Below are 20,207 nucleotides of genomic sequence, written 5' to 3'. Positions count from 1 at the left end.
TGCACGAAATAATCGTGATAAGCTCAGCCTCAAATTGCCATAGGAGACTTTCCTTGATGATTCATGCGGGTTATGAAGGTAGCGATCATTACAGAAAAAAATTACTTACCCGATATTGCGGATTATGTATATTTTTTGTTTGCAATATCGCCACTTTCATATTGCGCACGAATCACTATAAAAGAAAGAATTTTATTGTTTAAATTACACCAGTAGCAGTTGAGGAGCAATCGAAACTAATAGGGCGACCGAATACTTGTACCAAGGTCTATAAAGAAATATTCCAGCTTTTAGGGGCCAAAAAATTCTTTTAAAAAAAAATTATATTAATTAATTTAATTAATTTTATTAATTAATTTATATTAAATTTTTTATGAAAAGGGGAACAACTACATGTGACGATCAGATCGGATCCAGGGGGTCAGGATTCGGTCTGGTCCGTCATTTTTTCTAATACATTGATTTTTTTCCAAATCAAGTTCCTTGTATTCCACTTTTCAGTATGTAGATCAATGTGGTGGTGTTTAGCCTAAAAGGACAGTACCCAAGACTTTTTTTTTCTGGAAAGGGGGGGCGGCATTGTATTAGAACCATTTTAACAAGACCTTGGACTTTCAGAAGGGCGTAACTATCTATTTCTTGCGTCAAAACAAGTTAAAAATGACGCGGTTTCAAGCAAAATATGCACTGAATGCGTAGTCTTATCTGAAACGCCAGACAAATCTTGCTGATTTCAAAGAGCCATGGCTGAGTGGCTAGCAATAAAATAGACAGGCCTACATCACATTGCTGTTTGACACAACTGCACAAAGTCCAAGCTCCTGTTAAAATGGTTCTAATATAAAAACTTTCTTGAAAATCCACCTTGTCTGGAGATTGAAAATTGGACACTTGTATAGATTTCTGTTTCATTTAAAAGGTATATATACTAATCTGTCACTTTAGGTAAGATCTAGTTAAAAGATAAATACCAAAGCATTGCAAGTGATGTACACCTACAATTCCCATCAATTCCTCATCCTCAAATTCAACAAGATGAATATGACTTCAAAAAGTCAACTATAAGGAATAAAAAAAACCCAGCTCCAATCTTTTCATAATACATTTAATCCAATCAGTGTACATCATACACATTCAAGGATTAAAACAAAGCATATCATCATGAACAAGAAATGAAAAAAAAAATCTAATTACATGTACTAGATAAATGAAAATGTACATAATGAAAGCAGAATGAAAAATGATAATCAAAAAATTAACATTCACTGTCTTGAATTCAATTGTCCAGGTACCATCTCATCCCAAAAACAGCACTGGGCAGAAACGTGTCTAGTAAGAGCCTACATTTATAAGTGTCTATAAGCTAGCTGCAAAACTGTAAACATGGAATGCATGAGGGGTGGTCATCATAAAGAACAGAGTTATGGGTGAGTAGGAAATGACAAGTATGGTAGAAATATGCAATGTCGACAAACAAGATTAGAATGAGACAATGAGGCAATTCTTGAGTTCTATGTGGGTAATGAAATGAAAAGATGGTCATCCTAATGGGCAAAAATTGACTGCTACAGTCAAATGTATCTCTCATTTTTTCACAGAAGGATGAATTTTTGCTTAATCGTTGTTTTATTTAAACAAAACAAAACAGAACACACAGATTTACAGTAACACACAGTAACTTCAGATGATGATTCACAGTACAGTCCTGTTTTATTGCGACATTTATCTGTCATTTTGGTTGATATTAAAGGCCATGTTCACAGTTTTGCAGCTGAGCGAGGTTGAAGTGTGAAAGTCCTTGACATTGCTACACTTTGACTGTGAACGACACTTTGGTCTTGTTTGGAGCGCCAGTCTTGAACAACGCTTTGTGTAGTACTCCTAAATCAACATCAGAGCCTTTTTTCGGGTTGTCTTTTCCAAGTCTGTAATAATGCACAAAAACTAGAATAGATTGAAGTATTCATATTCATTCAAGACATCAAAATAAAAATTCTCCTTTTTTTTTTACTCATGAAATGTTAAATGACAGGTAATTCCTTTTGGTTTCAAGACTAAGAGTTCTACCTTAATTTACTTTTCTTTAAATTTTTTTTTTTCAAATGTAGATTTATATATGTAAACACTTGTTTGATGATTCGATAAGAACTAAAGAATATACATGTACATGTATTGTTTTGAGTGCTTGCATTTTTTTCATTGATATCTGTACAAATATGTAAAGGGGAGGTAAAGTGCTTATTCTAAATTAATAGCCTCTGACAAATTCAGAATAAGTACTGTTTACAGGGTTATTTTTGCCCTGTGTTTTTTTTGCCCTTCTACACTTGCCCACAGTCTTGCCTCTTTTTGATTTCGACTGGACACAGTTATGTACTTTTTTAATAGATAATTTTTTTTAGCTAACAAAGAAATTGCAAAATTGTTTTAAATTTACCCCATTTTAAAATTGCCTGCTGACATCAAGGGTGAAAGGGGCAAAATTAAAACAGGGGCGAATATTTCCCTGCATAAAGCCGTATTGTTTTATAAATGCATTATGCATCTATCAAATCTATCAAAGATACATCTGTAGCATTAATGGATACATACTTGAGTGGACCCTCCACATCCTTCACATTGCCTACAATATTCTCGGGAGCTGCTTTCTTAGGCTTTGGTGGAGTATACAATTTCACCTGCATTGGCAATCCTACAACACAATACACATATATTTTTTAATGATAAACCATTTATCATTTTGAAAGAAAATAAAGAAAATTTTATTTATGATATGCAACTATGCCATTGGCAAAAAGCTTTCCATACTTTAACTATTACATACTGGTAATTATCTCTCTTGTAAAAAAAAAATCTGTGTAAATAACTTTAGTTTTTAATCATAATCAATCTCACACGGTGACACCTCCAAAAGTAAAAAAAATTGCTATAAATATATATATATATGAAAAATGATATTAGTGAATGAAAAAAAAATTATAAAATATTTTATCAGAGAAAATATTGACTCTCAGTCTATAAAGCCATGAAAGACTGACAATTTATGAAGAGGTTTCTGGTCATTGAAGGAAGAAATGCCTCCTAGCTGTGCCACTAACGTCCTTACCATCCAGCTCTCTGTTGTTGTACTTCTGGATGGCTTTCTGGACATCTTCTTTATTCAGGTACACCACTTCCGCCACCCCCTCCTTCAACAGTCTGGCCCTCTTGATTGGTCCAATAGCACCAAACAGTTCCTGGTAAGAAATATATGTCACGTTTTATCATAGGGTTACCACAAATTCACATACCAGTACTGGTATCTTAGTTAGATGTGCCAACCTGTCATATCTAATAAGGAACCTATACTCCCAACAAAGAATCATTGCATCAACCTTGAAGACATTTTAAAAAAAATACTTACTATGATATCATTCTGAACGACAACAGTGTGAAGATTGGATACAATGACTCTAAATCCAACTGTAGATGCCAACTGAAATTACAGAAGAGGCCATTATGAAATGTATATTATAATAAAATTTCAGCAATATCTTGGAATAGATTGTTTATTTCAGAATTTAAAAGTTCAATATTACAAACCGCAAATCACAAACTTCATTCATTTTAAACAAGTTTAAAGGTACCAAGAGTTTAGGACCAACATTTTAAAATATGGAAGTTACATGTAACAACTCTTCATGCCAATTTCATAATGACAATAAAACCTGATATGAAGCGTCATACCTGTGTCTCAGTTAGGAGGTCGTCTTCTGGTACACTGGCTGACTTGAAAACTTTGGGTCCATCCAACGACAGGGAGGGAACCCCAGGTCCATACCCTGCTGACTTGGCCAACTTCAGGGGCCCAGAGGAGGGGGCCGAGGAGGCCTTACGTTTCAACTCCCTGTGAGTGTCATCTATAACATCGCTATCCGAGCTGTCAAAGCGAATAGGGGTAGGTTTCTTTGTCGATATCACTGTTGATTTTTTCACAACTTGCGGCTGCCGTTTCGGCAGGGTTTGTGGAAAAGATGAAGTAGGCAAAAGTTGGGGTGTTTTCACAGTCAGAGTCTTTTCCACTAAATATGTCAATGGCTTTTTCACCTGTGGAACATAATCCTCTTCTTCTTCTTCCTCTTCATCTTCTCCTCCATAATAAAACTTGTTAACCTTTACCGTTGCTGCTTTTGCTGGTTTGTGGAACTGATCGTTCTTTATTTGGATGACTGGATTTCCACCTTGACCAAAGCTCACAGATGAAGCAGGCTTTAAAAATATGAATAATTTGATGGTTTGAAGTCCAGTGAATGGTATGGTATATCCCAGTATATGCAATGCAATTTATACTTCAATAAAGTACATGTGAACTACAGGTATTTCAATTTATACATTAATAAAGTTTGTGTGGATTTATTGATGGGTGTACCGGTATGTATATTGATAAAGAGGAATAATCAATTTCAAACTACCTACAAATAATTTTAAAATTGGCTTTGAACCATTGAGACAAAACTTGAACAAAATAGGACATAAATATGAATACATATGTATTAGGGTACTATACAATTACCTCTCCTCCTGGTATTGTACGAGTAATTGATCCATCCCTTAACTGAGCAGAGCCTTGTGGACCTGTTTGAAGCTGTTAGAATTTTCAAAGACATTATTTGAGGAGTTTCAATTTTTCAAAGCATGTTTTGTATAACATACAAAGTTCAATGAATATGATTGAGATTGACAATCATTTTTTTTTAAGATTTGCAAGTTTCATATCTTCAGACTCTTCTTCTAAAGAAAAGTGTGAATTCAAGAAAACTTAACAAAATGTTTGCTCAGGCAAAGCAGTTCAATACACAATTCCTATTAACACAAAAAGAAAGTGTAAGTAGCAGAAATGATAAACTTACTGTTCTTTTGATTGAAATATTGTCTGTGATACCTCCAGTCCCCAATCTCACTTTATTTCCTCCTTGGCCAGTCTGTAATTTGTTTGAAATAAACATTCTGGCATCATTTGTTGTTTTTCCTGTGTTCTTTGCTTTGAGATTTGCAATCTTTGACCTGGCATCAGTCTGTTTTGCTTTTAAAGATAGTTTTTCTCGAGCATCTAATGGTTTTTTGCTTGCCAATATTTTTGCTCTTGCGTCAAATCCACTCGGTCCAGTAGAAACTGTAAGATTTCTGGATATGTTACCAACATTCACTCCACCCCTAGAAAGTCTTGATCTACCCCGCAAATTTCCAGTACTTATTCCTCCCATTGGAACTTTGGACATTCCAACAACTCTTCCTCCTCTCAGATTCCTGGGCTGAACTCCGCCCCGCCCCCGACCACGCCCCCTTATATTTACATGACCTTGAACATTCCCTCGTCCAGAAAATCCAGCATTTCCACCAACATTTCTCTGAACTGGAGTATTTCTAAACACAAAAAAATCAATAACACCCAGTCAACAGTTGACAAGTACATGTATATCTGACAAGAACTGATACACGATTTGAATAAAGAAGATAAAATTTTGGTTAGTTTGATGTTAAAAACTAAGTTAAATCCTCATAAAGCCTCAGTTTCAATGGTGCTAAGTGGATGAGCTTTAACTCTCCCTGGATAGGACACCAGTCCATCAGGTTAAGTGTAAGCTGGTACCACATTTCAGCTGAGTGAACTGAGACAGAGTAGCTGGTACCCAATTTCAGCTGAGTGAACTGAGACAGAGTAGCTGGTACCCAATTTCAGCTGGGTGGACTGAGACAGAGTAGCTGGTACCCAATTTCAGCTGAGTGAACTGAGACAGAGTAGCTGGTACCCAATTTCAGCTGGGTGGACTGAGACAGAGTAGCTGGTACCCAATTTCAGCTGAGTGAACTGAGACAGAGTAGCTGGTACCCAATTTCAGCTTGGTGGACTGAGACAGAGTAGCTGGTACCCAATTTCAGCTGGGTGGACTGAGACAATGTACTGGTAGATAAAGTGTCTTGTCTAATTGCACAGCACACAACTTGTAGGTATTTAAGACCAATCATATAAAAATTTGGGCGAGATACAACGCGATATAATTTTTTTATTTGCTACGAAGCGAGTATATGGGACGAATTCGATCGTTAAACCGGATCCATAGGACATCTGTCATTTTAACAATAGAACATTCTATCTAGGTTTGAACCATCGACCTTTCAGTTACTGACCTAATGCCTAAAAAATTTGTTTCGAAGTATTTTTGAAAAAAAAGAACATAATACTTCCAAGTAAACAGTTTTACTTTCATTTCAAATTTCAAAAAATCTTCAAGTGCGGCGAATGACTAATGTTTGATTCAAGTTGTCAAATTTCACTGCTTAAATATCAATGTCTTAATAATATGACCAAGGGAAGAAAGTTTAGATAGTTTTTCATAAATGTGATGAAGATGGACATAATTTCTTGTCAGCGTGGCCATCATTCTTCAAACAGCTACCACGTGTGAGAACGGTAAACTAATTTAAAAAAATATCATATGGACATTAATACTACTGTAAGGAATACATTATACAGTTTGTTACCTAATTTGAACACGAAAATTTGCACCAGACGTACTGCCAATATATTCATCTAGAGATACGTCCATGTTCGACTAAGTTTACCGATGTGAAGCGCGATTCCATACTATTTCTTCCTATGATGTTTGGGACCACCTTGGCTTTTATCAATTTCAAATGAAATAATTTTAACTTCATTAAACATGGTTTTAAAAAAATATATATCATATGAACATCAAAAGATGTATAATTATCATTCATTATTGCTTCTGGTCAGTGGGTTTGTTTAATTCATGCTTTTCTGAAAATTTATTTTGCGGAAAGATAATGTAGCTTTGTAAAATACCTTAAACGATTTACAATTTTACATGTACAAGCTCTTGTATAAGCAATTTGTTTTGATATTCACCAGTAAATGCGTCGTCTTATTGAAGGTAAGCCGAGCCGAATCCCATGGTGCATATTTCTCCTCGAAACCTACCGTAACTGGTTCTCAAAAGATTTCCAGACAAAGAACCAGCAATACGTATTTTCTTTTTCTTTTCTACTTTCATTTTGTGAAAGGGGGTAAGGACTTTGTAATACTTCATTTTATTTTAGATATTAACAAAGTCGTTAAGCAGTGTTTAAAGACAAAATATACAACTTTTAAAGGATATTTAGAATCCCAGTCTCTTATCGTTGACTTAATTATTCGGCTCGACTTGAAGTGGGAACGGTTGCCAAGCCTTTTCATTTCTATATATGAAGAGAAGGTCGACGCTTTATCATGTGTCTGTGTGTGTATGAAGGGACACGCCTGCCGCTGTAGCTACTTGTCAGTTTGATGTCAATTTTTTAGAGTTCATTATTTGAAAAAGGACCAGGATTCGACCCCACATCACCCAAAACATTTGTCTTTTATCAGGAACATAGGCGCTCCCCAGCTAAATTTGTAAATGACGAACGATATCTATTAATATATGTCTATCCTCTTATACTATAAAATCAACAACATTGTTCGCTATTTACAAATTTAGCTGGGGAGCGCCTATGATCAGGAACTCTACCATTTGAGCCAATGCTATCCAGCGATAAAAAAGCGATTCTGACTGTCATTGTTTCATATACATGTATATTTTGTGTATTGATGAGAGCGCCGCTCCATTAAAATGGTCATGGCTTCGACTAAAACATCTTCACAAGCCAAGGGTTTACGATCCACTCTGCTCCTCTAAAAGAGGAGCAGAGGGGCAGATCGAGTGAGTGGATCGTAAACCCTTGGCTAGTGAATATGAGGCTAACAATCTGTCGTGTTCAAAGGTCATAAATTAACTATGGATGTCTGTATTATAATTAAATGTTACATGTACTTAAAAAGTATACAATTACCTATACTTCACTAATATATATATCGTGGACCATACAAAAAATTGTATCTTTATTGCGCACGGTTTTGTCTTATTAAACTAATTTATGAATATACATGTATTCTGTAAATATTTTCGTGTTAAAAACTTCAAAGATATTTTACTATTGATTCTTCACTTTGCTTGCCTCAAAAAATTTCTTAAACACGCTAACTGACCTCGGGAATTGAAGTCTGTTAAATTGAGGTCTTAATCAAAAGTCGCCATTTTTACCTGTAATCAAACCACGCCATTTCATTTTATGGGGCTGGTGAGGATGATTAAAAGATATCCAGAAACAAGTTAAGTAATAACAACATCATTTCACTTTACGGGGCCGGTGAGGGTGTTTGAAAATTATTCAGAGGCAAGTTAAGTAATGACATCTAAAGTTAAATGTGTCGGGATTTTTTTGGTATTCAAATTTTTACAAAATATATTTCTAATTTAGGTTAATAAGACCTAAACCTTGCGCAAAATTTGTGCGGAATAAATATAGTTTTAGTATAGATAGAACTGTAGCCTTACGGTCCGTCAACTCGAATTTCCCGTTGGGTATCAGTTCTGCAGCTAACATAGTGCGAGCTTCCAACCTCCTGACAAATTAACTCTTATAAATGTACATTAGATTTTTTTAAACGCAAGAACTCAAGTCCATTCTATTGCTTTTTTTTTGTCAATCAAATTCAGTTCTATGTATTTAACACCGAAACATTTTATGATTTGCAGTTGAAAATGGTTTTACAGCGCTTTTAGTATATTTGTATTGCACTTAATATATTTCTTTTCGAATATAATGTAAATGATAACATTAATAATTACTAGTGTATTAAGATACAATATTATAATTCAGTAATTTGTATTTGTTTTCAGTTGAGATGGACAACCTTTTCAAAGAATTCCGGGATCAGTGGTGTAGTTTCAACGTCCAAACCCTGAAAGATTTTCTAGAGAACTTAGATAAAGAAACCAGAAGAGATTTAGTCAACAGAAAATGTCCAAAAGAAGATATGAATGTACTGTTTTACTATTGTGGTCTAAAGGATAATTCTCGTTTAACAACAAAAGAGCAAATCGAAATCGTAAAATATCTTTTAGAGGAGTGTGGTGCGGATGTGGAAATGACAGGGAAAGAAGTAGTGGTGGAAGATAACAATTCCGTCCACCACGCTCCACCATTATGGGTGACGGCCATTCGCGGAAACGTGCCGCTTGCCACCGTTTTATTGGACCACGGGGCTGACGTCAATGGTCGCTCGAATTCCCAATCGGCGGCTGTGAGAACGGCGTGTTATAAGAATGACGAGAAAATGGTCGGATTCCTCATTTCAAGAGGAGCAGATATCAATATTCCAAATAAATATGGATCCACTTGTCTAATGAATGCTGTCAAATCCGCACCTCTCGTAAAGTTGTTGATTGAGAAAGGCGCAAATATAAATGCGCGGGAAACTAAAAAGATGAAATTAACAGCTTTTCACTACTCCATACACAATGAAAGCATAGACTCTTTCACTCTTCTACTGGGTTCAGGCGCAGACCCCACCATTCCCGATAAGTATGGCGATTCTCCTTTGAGGAATGCTGCGTGTTTCTTACAACCTGCAATGACAGAACTACTACGTCTCAAGACCCAAGTTAGTGAATATGACGTCATCGAGTCTTTAGAACTATTAGGTGCGGCTTCGGCAGACGATGAGGAGTTTGTGCAGTCGGAGGAGTACTGGCAGAATGCTTTAGAGCTCAGAGAGAAGCATGGGATCCAGAAAGAGGTTAAACCCCCTCTCCCGATCCTGGGATCAAGATTGGAACATACAAATTCCGAAGAACTGGAGGAAGTTTGTGATTTTGATGAGGATCAACGGAGAGAGTCTGTGTTAATCAAATGGAGAATTCTGGGTCCACTGCATGAAGAATTTCTCTATACCTTGTTGCAGTATGGATATAACAGAGCCGACAATTATAAAACGCTGCAAATTTTTATATGCGCCCATGACTTGTACATAGAGAGAAATAAACCCTTGCACGAAAACAACGTGTATTCCTTAAAGGTAATGATTAAAATTGCAAGAAACATTGTAAAGCAGGCATCTGTTGAGGAGAGAAGCATGATCATCGAGGACATTTTTGGCAAGTTTATGGACGTTATCACCCAAATCCAGTCTGTTGTCCAAAAAGGCAAATACAAAACAACATCAGAACGCTCAAATGTTTACAACAGTTTGCTATTTACCTCCATTAACTTTGCAAAATTTCTACTAGATGTGGAAAAAGACAGTGAACGATTTTTAATAGCATGCAAAAAACTTGTGGCCATCAACCCTAAATTTGTCTCCCCGTGTGAGGGAACTTTACTGCATGCTCTTATCGACCCAATTTTTTTTCATGAAAAAGGAAAGGGTTTTTCAAGCATCGGGTACGATCTATTGCTTGATCTAGACTTAATAGATTTACTCCTGAAGAGCGGATTGGACGTGAATTCCTTTGACAACGACGGACTAACGTGTTTGCATCGGTTTTTGAGACAAGCTCCCGTAAGTAAGGATCTTGTCCTGTTCCTAATGGATCATGGCGCCCATGTGGACACGGTGGCACGCGATGGAGAGAATTGTCTGGATCTATTGAGAAAGACCACCATATTGTCCGACGAGCTCAGGTATCGCTCTTTGAAATGTATGGCTGCTCTTGTGATCGGGAAATTCAAGATACCTTATGATGGCATCATACCATTCACTTTGAATCCTTTTGTTGGTCTGCATCATCAGAAAGAATAGTATTCATTGTGAATTACCTATATATAGCCATCATGACTGCAAAATTTTGTATTATTTGATAAAAGTCTGTAGTCTGTCGACAGTTACTGTATCCGTTTAATTTTATGCAATTTTTAAAGCTGCTTGGTCCGATCTTATATCAAATTTTATGCACGCTTTTAAACGAAGGCTATGCTTAGTATATGTATAATAATAGACATTGCAGTAGTTTTACCCGTCAATTATGCCAAATTTCAATGAAGAAAAATACGTACAAAATTTGCTAAACAAAACAAACGACATAAAAAGGTACCGCGTTATTTCGCCTCATGTTAAATTTCACCCCTGACGACGAGACGGGTATGGCTGTATTACGAATTTGACATCGCTTTAAATAAAGGTCGAAATGATCAGACAAATTACAAATAAACATGTGTACGTTTTGTTTGCTAATATTTCTAAAGTTTTCTTTCTTTACAATCGATGCATAGCATGCTGGTTGAATAACCCCAATCATTCGGGGGACGAAACCAAGCGGTTTCCTTTTCTAAACATTCCCGTGATGCATTTTGGTTTGTTTTTTCGTTTGCCCAAAGAGAAATTATTTTATTTACTTTGAATATTTCTAACTTTGAAAGGAGACTGATTCTGCTGGTGTAAATAGGAGAAAGTCCATAACTTTCTAAGATAAATGATTTGTCTGAAAAAAATTTGATACTGTAATTGCAAAAAAATCGGACCAAGCAGCTTTAACAAAACGCATACCTGTCGTTGAAGTACAATTGAATAAATTGCATCTTTAATCATTTGGAACTTGCAGAATAGCTCAATAATTGAGGACTTTGGAGTTGAGCTAGTATTTGACCTTATCAAATGGAGAGTGAACAACACTTACGTTTGATGACGTCGTTGACCCCCCCCCCCCCCCCCCTTTACCCCCACTCATGTACAACGTATTAACGGTACTTTATTTATGTATGCCTAAAACAGTAAAAAAGGATAATTTTATTTTGAAGTTTCCTCGGTATTTTTTTTAACGCGGATTACATAGAGAGATGTACCCAAGCTGAATTATGTTTGTTCTGAGACATATTTGGGTAATGGAAGTTCCATACAAATAATAATGTTTATAAGAATAATGATAATAAAGTTTTATATTTTCATTCTACTGCGTTTTCCATTAATTTCTGTGATCTTTAAATGCATTTAAATGCAACAACCTAATCACTGCGTATTAATTTACATGTAATTTACATAAGTATTTCCCAAACATTGATTTTTATGTTATCAGTTAAAAATATATTTCATATGTGTTGTAAAACCCCATGTTTTACAATTATTCAACAATAAAGTTGATTTTATTGTTAAAGGTAAAATTTCAAGAGTTATTTTTCATGGATTATATTTACATGCTCATCTTAACAGTCTAAGTGATAACCAGTTTAAACCGGTTTTACAAACAGCTGTTCTCGCTGTTACTAATTTACTCCCTCTGTGATCTGCAATTTGTATCAATTTATTTAATGAAATTATTGATTTCGTCAGTAAGGGAATGTAAATATAAGCATTCAATGATTTATCTTTGACGTTTTATGGGCTCTCCTTTTAAAGAAGATTTATAAGGTCTAAAAACTTCCACGGCCATCCAGCTATCTTAAAGTCCATATTCTACAATATTCTGCTAGAAGCATAATGATATCATTATTAATTGTAAAATAACCAACAACTGATTACAATGGTTAATGCGACTTTATTGTTTACAAATGCAACGTCAGAATGTACACAAAAGACAGATCTTACAAGTTTCGAACATTTTAAACAAATATACAACACTGAAAAAAAATAAAATAAAATAATCACGTGTTCGGTTTCAATGCAAATATTCAAGGTCTTCTGTAGACAAATATACAAATAACATCCGAATTTCTTCGTCATTCACAAACCAATCCTGCCATGCTATTTGGCCGTCATCATCGTAACGAATTCTGGGGAAAGAAAAATATGTATATAGAGTTTAGACAATACACCATAAAAAGAATTATGAAATCTGATGTATTTTTTTTTTTCATTTGAAATTTGAAAACAACTATGATATAAAAGATGCATAACAATGCAATTTTTAAATATCAATATTCCAGAAACACAAGGAAAGAAAATATTTTCGTTCACAATAGTAAAGTAACGAATGAATAAAGACTGTGTTTTTTCTAGATTGGAATTGTTTATTTGAACAGTTCAAATTATTGATTGGCTTTTTAGGGCCATGAGAGAGTTCACTATACTCCAAACCTGAGAAGAACGTTGTAGTTCTAAAGTATGTAACCGGCAAATGCCGATTTTCAGTCTCTATTGATATTTTTTTCAAATATGCCTACTCATCATTAAGACTTGATTTTCAACTAAATCATCATTGCAATCGCAACTTCTCGGGCCTTTCTGGCAGAGCTTGGAAAAAACACCTCGAATGTATTAATAATACCGGATGTTAGAATTTTACACAAAATGGAGTCGCTTCCTATAAAAAAATAAATATCGGTTACACATTCTTATATGTCGCTTCTGTGCTATATTTTTGAGTATATCATTGATTTTAATGAAGTCTAGCACACATCTCAACAGATCGTAGAATGTGTTGGATTTTTATCAAGTTTTATAAAAAGAGGGAGGATGGGTGTCATGAAAGCCTATGTAATACATTCAAGGTGTTTTTCCGAGCTCTGCCGGAAAAGCCCGAGAGGTTGCAATTATCATCATTGCAGTCACAATTTTCGAAGGAACCCAATGTTTTGGAATTTCAAATAGATAAAATTAAGGTGACCCCCTGAAACATATCTTGTCATCTACTACAACATGAAATGAAATCGCTCAATCAAAGTGAATGTACTTTCCATGTAAGTATAGTACAAGTCACAATGTCTTTATGTAAATTAAGGACTCGGATGTATTTCACATAGTTGTATGTTTATATAGTTGGTGTATTTATTGGTCCAGAATTTTTTTAAAGAGGGCCGATATCAAAACGTACTCTGCAAAAACTATCCATCGAACATCAACAATATACACTTCTGAAGTTGAATTTTAGTAACGATAAAATAATTGGTATATTTCTTGCAGACGACGGTCCATTGCGGAGTATATTGACCGTTGAGCATGCGTTGATTGTTAGTGTGTTTGAGCCAAGTTTTAAAAAAAATATCCTTTCGCTTATAAGCAGACATTTCATCTGATGACGTCATAATGAAGGGAAGGGAGTGGTGCCCAGAGGATACATCATTTTGATTGATTGGAAAACAAACCGGAAGCATACGTCCTGAAATCTGAAAAAGATAAGAAGGAACGTACGGGCATGCGTGTTATCGAAGTAAATTTCATTGAAGTGAAATGGAAGAGAACGAGAGAAACGTTGTCATGAGACTTCGTGAAATATCTAGAGCACATTTCAGAGACAGGTTTCAAAACATAAAGAATTTTATTTGTGCAAAATAGTTCTTCAGTAAAAAAAATTGTTGCATAATAAATCATTGGTGAGGATTGTGTACATACTTTTTGCAGTCAAACAATACTTTGTAAAAATGTTTAAATTACAAGCCAAGATGCAATGTTATACCAAAAAATGTTATCAACAATCGTATTAGAGTAGAGCCACAGTGACTGTTAAATTTACATACTTTCCAGTTCTCTGGAAGAGCGTGTTTAATTTCGTTGATGCTCCGTAGATTTAAAAATACCCAAGATGCAATATCAAGAAACGGGTGCCATGCTGCATGCCTTACCTTCATAGTTCACCATGCCGTCACCGTCGAGATCGGCCTCTCGAATCATTTCATCCACTTCTTCATCTGTCAACTTTTCCCCTAAATTGGTCATGACATGGCGGAGTTCGGCTGCACTGATAAAACCGTTACCGTCTTTATCGAACACTCGGAAAGCCTCCCGAAGTTCCTCCTCACTATCTGTGTCTTTCATTTTTCTGGCCATCATTAAAAGGAACTCCTCGAAGTCTATCGTACCATTGCCTGCATGAAAATATCTTCAAATCACTGCACACCAAGCTCTAGGCACGGTCTAAATTTGATATTTTATGCAGTGAATAAGAAATCTATCTTTACATCTATATCTATCTAAAACTGGACGTGCAAAGTTGTCTATTCTACAGGGTATTGTCAATGATGTTTTTTCTTTCGATAAAACGAGATATTTCATTCCGTTTAGTTGATGATATTTACAATATAAATTTCCTAAGCAACGCGAATCTAGACAGAATTCACAGGACTTTAATTTTGTGTTTTTTTCATATTTTCGGGTTTTAAGAAAACTTTAACAGAAAGTTCTGTCAGAAAAATGAGCCGTCTAAAATCTTATGTAATTTTAGTAAAACTAACTAGTAATTAGATGTGAAATGTTCATATTTTGACTCATGTCGTTTTATACATGAATATGAGACTATTCTAAAGAAATGCTGGAAAATTAAAAAATTAAAAAATGTTAAATAGCTCACGTGTTTCAGCTTTAGAGGTGTTTAAAAATCACTCAGGGGTCAAGCAATTTTCCCAAGAAACCGATGACTATAAGTACCGTGTGATCCACTCACGAACCAATAAATTTCAAAAACCGCCAAAACCTCTGCTCTCTTGTACCATTGAAAAAGCAATGTTGTGAAATGAATTCCGATATGTATTAGCTTTAATAAAACATTAAAATTAGGAAATTTCATCATTGGTTTATGAATTGAAGTGGATCATACGATTGCGCAACACTTTTTCTCATTCTATTCACAACAGCACCTAACCAAGTCAATCCTCTTTGAAGCGGTGTTAATGTTAAAAAAAAAGTTGCTAATAAACGAACCGTCTCAAAAAACCCACTCTTAAATATGTGCCTCCTAAAATAACTTACCAATTCCACAGCAATTGGTTTGTATTGGTCCAAAATAAGCAATCGCTTGATTCGAAAAAGAAATGCAACTTTATTTCACCCCTTGAATTCGGTGAAAGTTCAAATTAGATAAGAAAAGAGAGAAACTAACTGTTATTAATATTTGGACATGTATACATGTATCTTTTTACAAAACTCTGCTTTTTTTGTTCAATTTAATATTTCATATAGGAACACCTCAGCTGTACACAAGGTTTTAATGAAACCGTGACTATCAAAACTAATGTGAAGCTTACAATAGATGCAGTAAAACCTTGAAACCCCTCTTGATCTAATTAAAAAAGATTAACAACACGTGATTGGATTTCTATTTTTAGACAAAGTGTGTGATATAAAGGCTGTGAGGGGGTGGGATTTTGTAATTAATCTAAATAGTTTGCTCCTTAGAGGAGACATTTTGTTACTGCATTTTGAAAGAAGACACATGTCTTCACTTTTTTAGAGTTCACCAGTATGATGCAATTAAGCGCAAACTCTCATGGCTTTCATAGACAGATGTTGGCAAAGAGGTTCAAGATCCTTGATCGATGACAAATTACTCAAAGAAACCGAGTCTTACATTGTTTATTGAATTCAGATTGTATTACTGAAGTAAAACCTATCAGTTGCCTTACAATGCTTACTTGAGAAAAATGAGCATTTCATGATTTAAGAATTCCTAAATATATCTTCCTACAATCATTACAATTGTTTTTCTCTCTTTAAGAAACAATGAGAACGAATATCAAACCGTGAAAATTTTGAGCAATGTTTTTGCAATAGGTTCGCTATAAATCAAAAGCATTTCTTTATGCAAACATTTTTATTCCAATTTACAAATCATAGAAATGCTTGAATTTTTTTTAAACAAACTGGTTAAAAACACTAGTAAGTTATATAAGATACATTTGTATGCTCTTTGAAAAAAAAAGCCCCGAATGTAGGTGTACTTTAAGATAAGTTGTTTGCAACTAACATTTATCTAACATGACATGTACATGTACGTGGAAAGTACATTAACTTATTTAAGTGCATGAAATACTTAATGAAACAAGTCAAGTCGTACCACAAGAGGAAAGTTCAAGTTATGAAAACCTCGAAATTGTCCATAGATGAGGTAGCCAATGGTTAAACACCAAGCGGCAGTTAATTTGAAATAAAATACAGCAAGCACTGAGTTTCTTATATATGACAACAAGCCAAGGAGCCCCATTTTCAAACTCTTTTGAAAAGCTTTGTTTTTCGTTACTTAGCAACCACAGAAACAACGAAAAACTCAGCACTCACCATCAGCGTCCACTTCGTTTATCATGTCCTGTAGCTCGGCTTCCGTCGGATTTTGACCCAGACTGCGCATGACAGTTCCGAGTTCGCTGGTCGTGATGGTCCCGTCGCCATCTTTGTCAAATAACGAGAAGGCCTCTTTAAACTCTGAAAAATAATTGAAGACAAATTTTGGTAAAAAAAAAAAAAAATGTAATATTTTTTTAATTTGATAATTATTCAGGGTTTTTTTTTCAATTTTAAAACGAATATCTTGGTTTCTCGCCAAAAGAAACAACTGCAGATTGCAGATGCTTGGAAACAATAGAGATGCAGAATATTTTATAGTGTAGCAATATGAATAACAACAAACGTGTTAAATTCACCGATAAATGGACGCATGCGACTATCATTAGGTTAATTTTGGATTGATCATATATTTTACCTAAATCCTCGTTTTACAATAAGATTTATTATATTATCAGAGCAAGACATACCAAGATACCAGTAATAATGCAAAATAATTTTGACATAAATGATAGGGATCGAACGTATTTCACGTTATTTACCCCTCTACCAAAGACCCACGCCCTTCCTTCTTTTATTATCGCTGTAATGACCATATGATCAAGTACTGTTGGACTCAAGAGTACATATAACATTGATAATTAGACAACGTTTATCAACCATCATGGCGTCCGGCATGAAAAGTCTACTATGATCCATGCGATCGTGAGATTATGTTCTCACTTTTTGCTGGACATGCTCAAATAGTCTGGGCATAATTAGTTTGCCTTCATCTGCCAAAATCAATGCTATAGCTTCGTCGCTGTTGTAATAATACAACCATGTTCCCACAACAAAGATATTCTTTTTTCGCAAAAACAGACTGAATACAAGCCTGAATAACTATGTCGGAAATAGGTTAAGGTAATTTATTTTCTTTGACAGAGGGAAGAAATGTTTGAAACTTTTCCTCGCGGCCAGACTATCCTTTCGTGATCTTATCCGGTCTAATTACTTTATCACTTTTAAATTTACTCTAAGCCGCGTAAGTTTGAAATTGGCATTTTGCCGCCAAAAGAATGATAGCAAATACCGGTATTTCAATTCCCAAGAAAGATGCAGTTGATAAATTTTTTATGTATTCAAGTAACCATTATTCTAAAAACTCAAATCTACAGATATCAGTTTATATAATTGGCCATCAAATAGCATACTGTCAGGGGGACTGACAACAAAATCAAGCATTGCATTGGCTAAATCATGAGTTGGTTATAATGATGTATATTTCATGTTTTTTTTGTATAGTTGCTCCAGCATCATTGACTTTTGTGTTTACTTTGCTCATTAGCTTGGATAGAAAATAGACAAAATACCTGCTATTTGTTCGTCTGTCAAGGTAATTATCTGCTCCGTCTGAAAGCAAAAAAAAAAAATGTTCTAAATCACGTCTTGTTATAGCACAAACCAAGCCATCTTCGAAGTATAGTACGTGCAGTTCAGATTTAAAAAAAAAACTTCTCTCCAAAATATTACGTAATATCATAAACATTTAACGGAAAGGAAATATGGACTTTCTCTCGAGGCTTGTAACAAATGGTGAATATTGTAAAGAAATAAAGACTTCAATATCCAAATATAAGTGAAACACATTTTGTATAAAAATTACAAATGAAGAACTATCTACTAATATTCACTTTTTCATTTGATTAACTGCTCACGTTATGCTCGAATTTAACTGTCTCACAGTTGAATAACGTGTTAAAAGGACGGGTCGAATTTCAATGGGTTGGCTTTCCTGGTGAGCATTATTGCACTGCATAATTAAACAATGATTCCAACCGTTCGCGCGATCCTTTTTAGAAAATGTAAAGTAAAGATTGTCAATATTTCATGCCTGTTCCAGATATAGAATGATCCAAAAGATGTGTTACAAGAGAACAAATAAGAAATGTCTTTTTGAGGATCGTTCCTCGCAAATTCTCTGTTTTTTCTCACATAAATACACAGGGTCAATATGGGGACATAGAGTCCTAATTACTCCATTCTACATCTGAGTGCACGCGAAAAGTGGGTAGTTATATGTAGATAATTTAACACAAATGTTTAAATATTTTCAAACTTATTTATTTGTTTTTCATTTAGAGCATCCTTTTGATGTGGCTAATTCGTTGCTACACGAATCCTGGCGGTCGGTAGTACAGAGATATGCAATACGAGAGTGTGTTCTGATTAATGAGATGAGACTGGCTACACAGTTCTGAAGATTAACTGCATTCCAACGCTATCCAATTACATGTGTATTCTACTCACTTCTTGTTCTGTCACACCCACAAATCACGACTTTTCTCAAAATATTTACAAAGTTGAGTCATTTAAACACCTCCTTTTTTATTTTATCCCAGTATATGATATTATTTTGAGATCCGAAATCATTCAAGCAATACATCACAGAGCATTTTTAGCAACTATGATTATATGATTATTATATTGCGTATTAATTAATTCGTAATTAATCTAATACTAACCATGGTTGACGGAACAAAAAAGTTTCCTCCTCTCTGGTTCAATAATATCGCCTAGTCTGTGATTATTATTTCACTTCACCTACGGACAGACTCCACATACGCGGGGTACATTCCCAACCCCCTTAGTCAAATCAGTCTTCTTCAGGAGAAGAAAAAAAAGGTATATCCAAGAGAGATAACTCGCTATCCCTGTAGTTGGAACCCTTTAGTGACAAGTCGCCGAACAGGTATATTCCGTGAATAAAAAAAAACCCGGATATTTCCTCGGTGCTTCTTCGGCACGAGATGTCTCGACGATGGTGGTGTCAGAAATCACCAACAGAGGGGATACTGCAGCAGACCCCTGGATTAGATTGCGTCCTCTTCGCCACTAGTATATCTCCCTCGTGTTGCATTGCGGCACTTACCATCTGAAAGATATTATCGCCAATACCTATCTACAAATGGCGCCCAGTAATTACACAAGTAGCATCTTTCCCATCCCCGCTACACGAGCATTATGTCCCTCATGTATAGCTTCGGGTTCTTCTACAACTTGAACTTCATACATGTATTGCTTATATACCTCAAAATATCTAAATTCAATGATCGATTCTCTCTCTCTCTCTCTCTTTCTCTCTCTCTCTCTCTCTCCCTCTCTCTCTCTCTCTCTTAACATTCCAAAGACATAATATCAACGAGATAAACAGACTTTGGTATGAAAAGTGAATATTTCAAAGCCTTACTCACTTTCCTACACTCATCAGACGAGTCACTGTGCATCACATTCATTTTTATCCTCTTAATTGCAAAAAAAAAAAAATTCCCCAATATTCCTATCGTTTTACGAATTACTTTTTTTTTTTTATATTTTTCTCTTT

The 20,207-nt window shown here is 35.1% G+C and overlaps 2 protein-coding genes and 1 pseudogene across 2 annotated transcripts; 1 reads left to right on the top strand and 2 right to left on the bottom strand.

Annotated features, from left to right (window-relative positions):
* Positions 1-1,087: 1,087 nt before the first annotated feature.
* LOC128167853 (polymerase delta-interacting protein 3-like) lies at positions 1,088-6,624 on the bottom strand. Its single transcript, XM_052833791.1, has 8 exons — positions 6,523-6,624; positions 4,890-5,403; positions 4,553-4,624; positions 3,727-4,248; positions 3,404-3,475; positions 3,107-3,236; positions 2,593-2,692; positions 1,088-1,925 (listed from the first exon to the last, which is right to left on the bottom strand). Exons 1-8 carry the CDS (start codon positions 6,585-6,587, stop codon positions 1,808-1,810), a joined length of 1,593 nt encoding a protein of 530 aa, XP_052689751.1. The 5' UTR covers positions 6,588-6,624; the 3' UTR covers positions 1,088-1,807.
* Positions 6,625-7,593: 969 nt separating this feature from the next.
* LOC128168077 (protein fem-1 homolog CG6966-like) lies at positions 7,594-10,771 on the top strand (annotated as a pseudogene).
* A 1,603-nt stretch (positions 10,772-12,374) lies between these two features.
* Positions 12,375-19,875, bottom strand: LOC128166272 (calmodulin-A-like). Its single transcript, XM_052831335.1, has 5 exons — positions 19,348-19,875; positions 18,196-18,235; positions 16,841-16,984; positions 14,413-14,655; positions 12,375-12,624 (listed from the first exon to the last, which is right to left on the bottom strand). Exons 1-5 carry the CDS (start codon positions 19,348-19,350, stop codon positions 12,596-12,598), a joined length of 459 nt encoding a protein of 152 aa, XP_052687295.1. The 5' UTR covers positions 19,351-19,875; the 3' UTR covers positions 12,375-12,595.
* Between the last annotated feature and the right edge of the window lie 332 nt (positions 19,876-20,207).

The sequence above is a fragment of the Crassostrea angulata genome, chromosome 10, assembly GCF_025612915.1.
Source record: "Crassostrea angulata isolate pt1a10 chromosome 10, ASM2561291v2, whole genome shotgun sequence".
NCBI lineage: Eukaryota > Metazoa > Mollusca > Bivalvia > Ostreida > Ostreidae > Magallana > Magallana angulata.
This window is presented reverse-complemented; position numbering and strand designations above follow the sequence as displayed.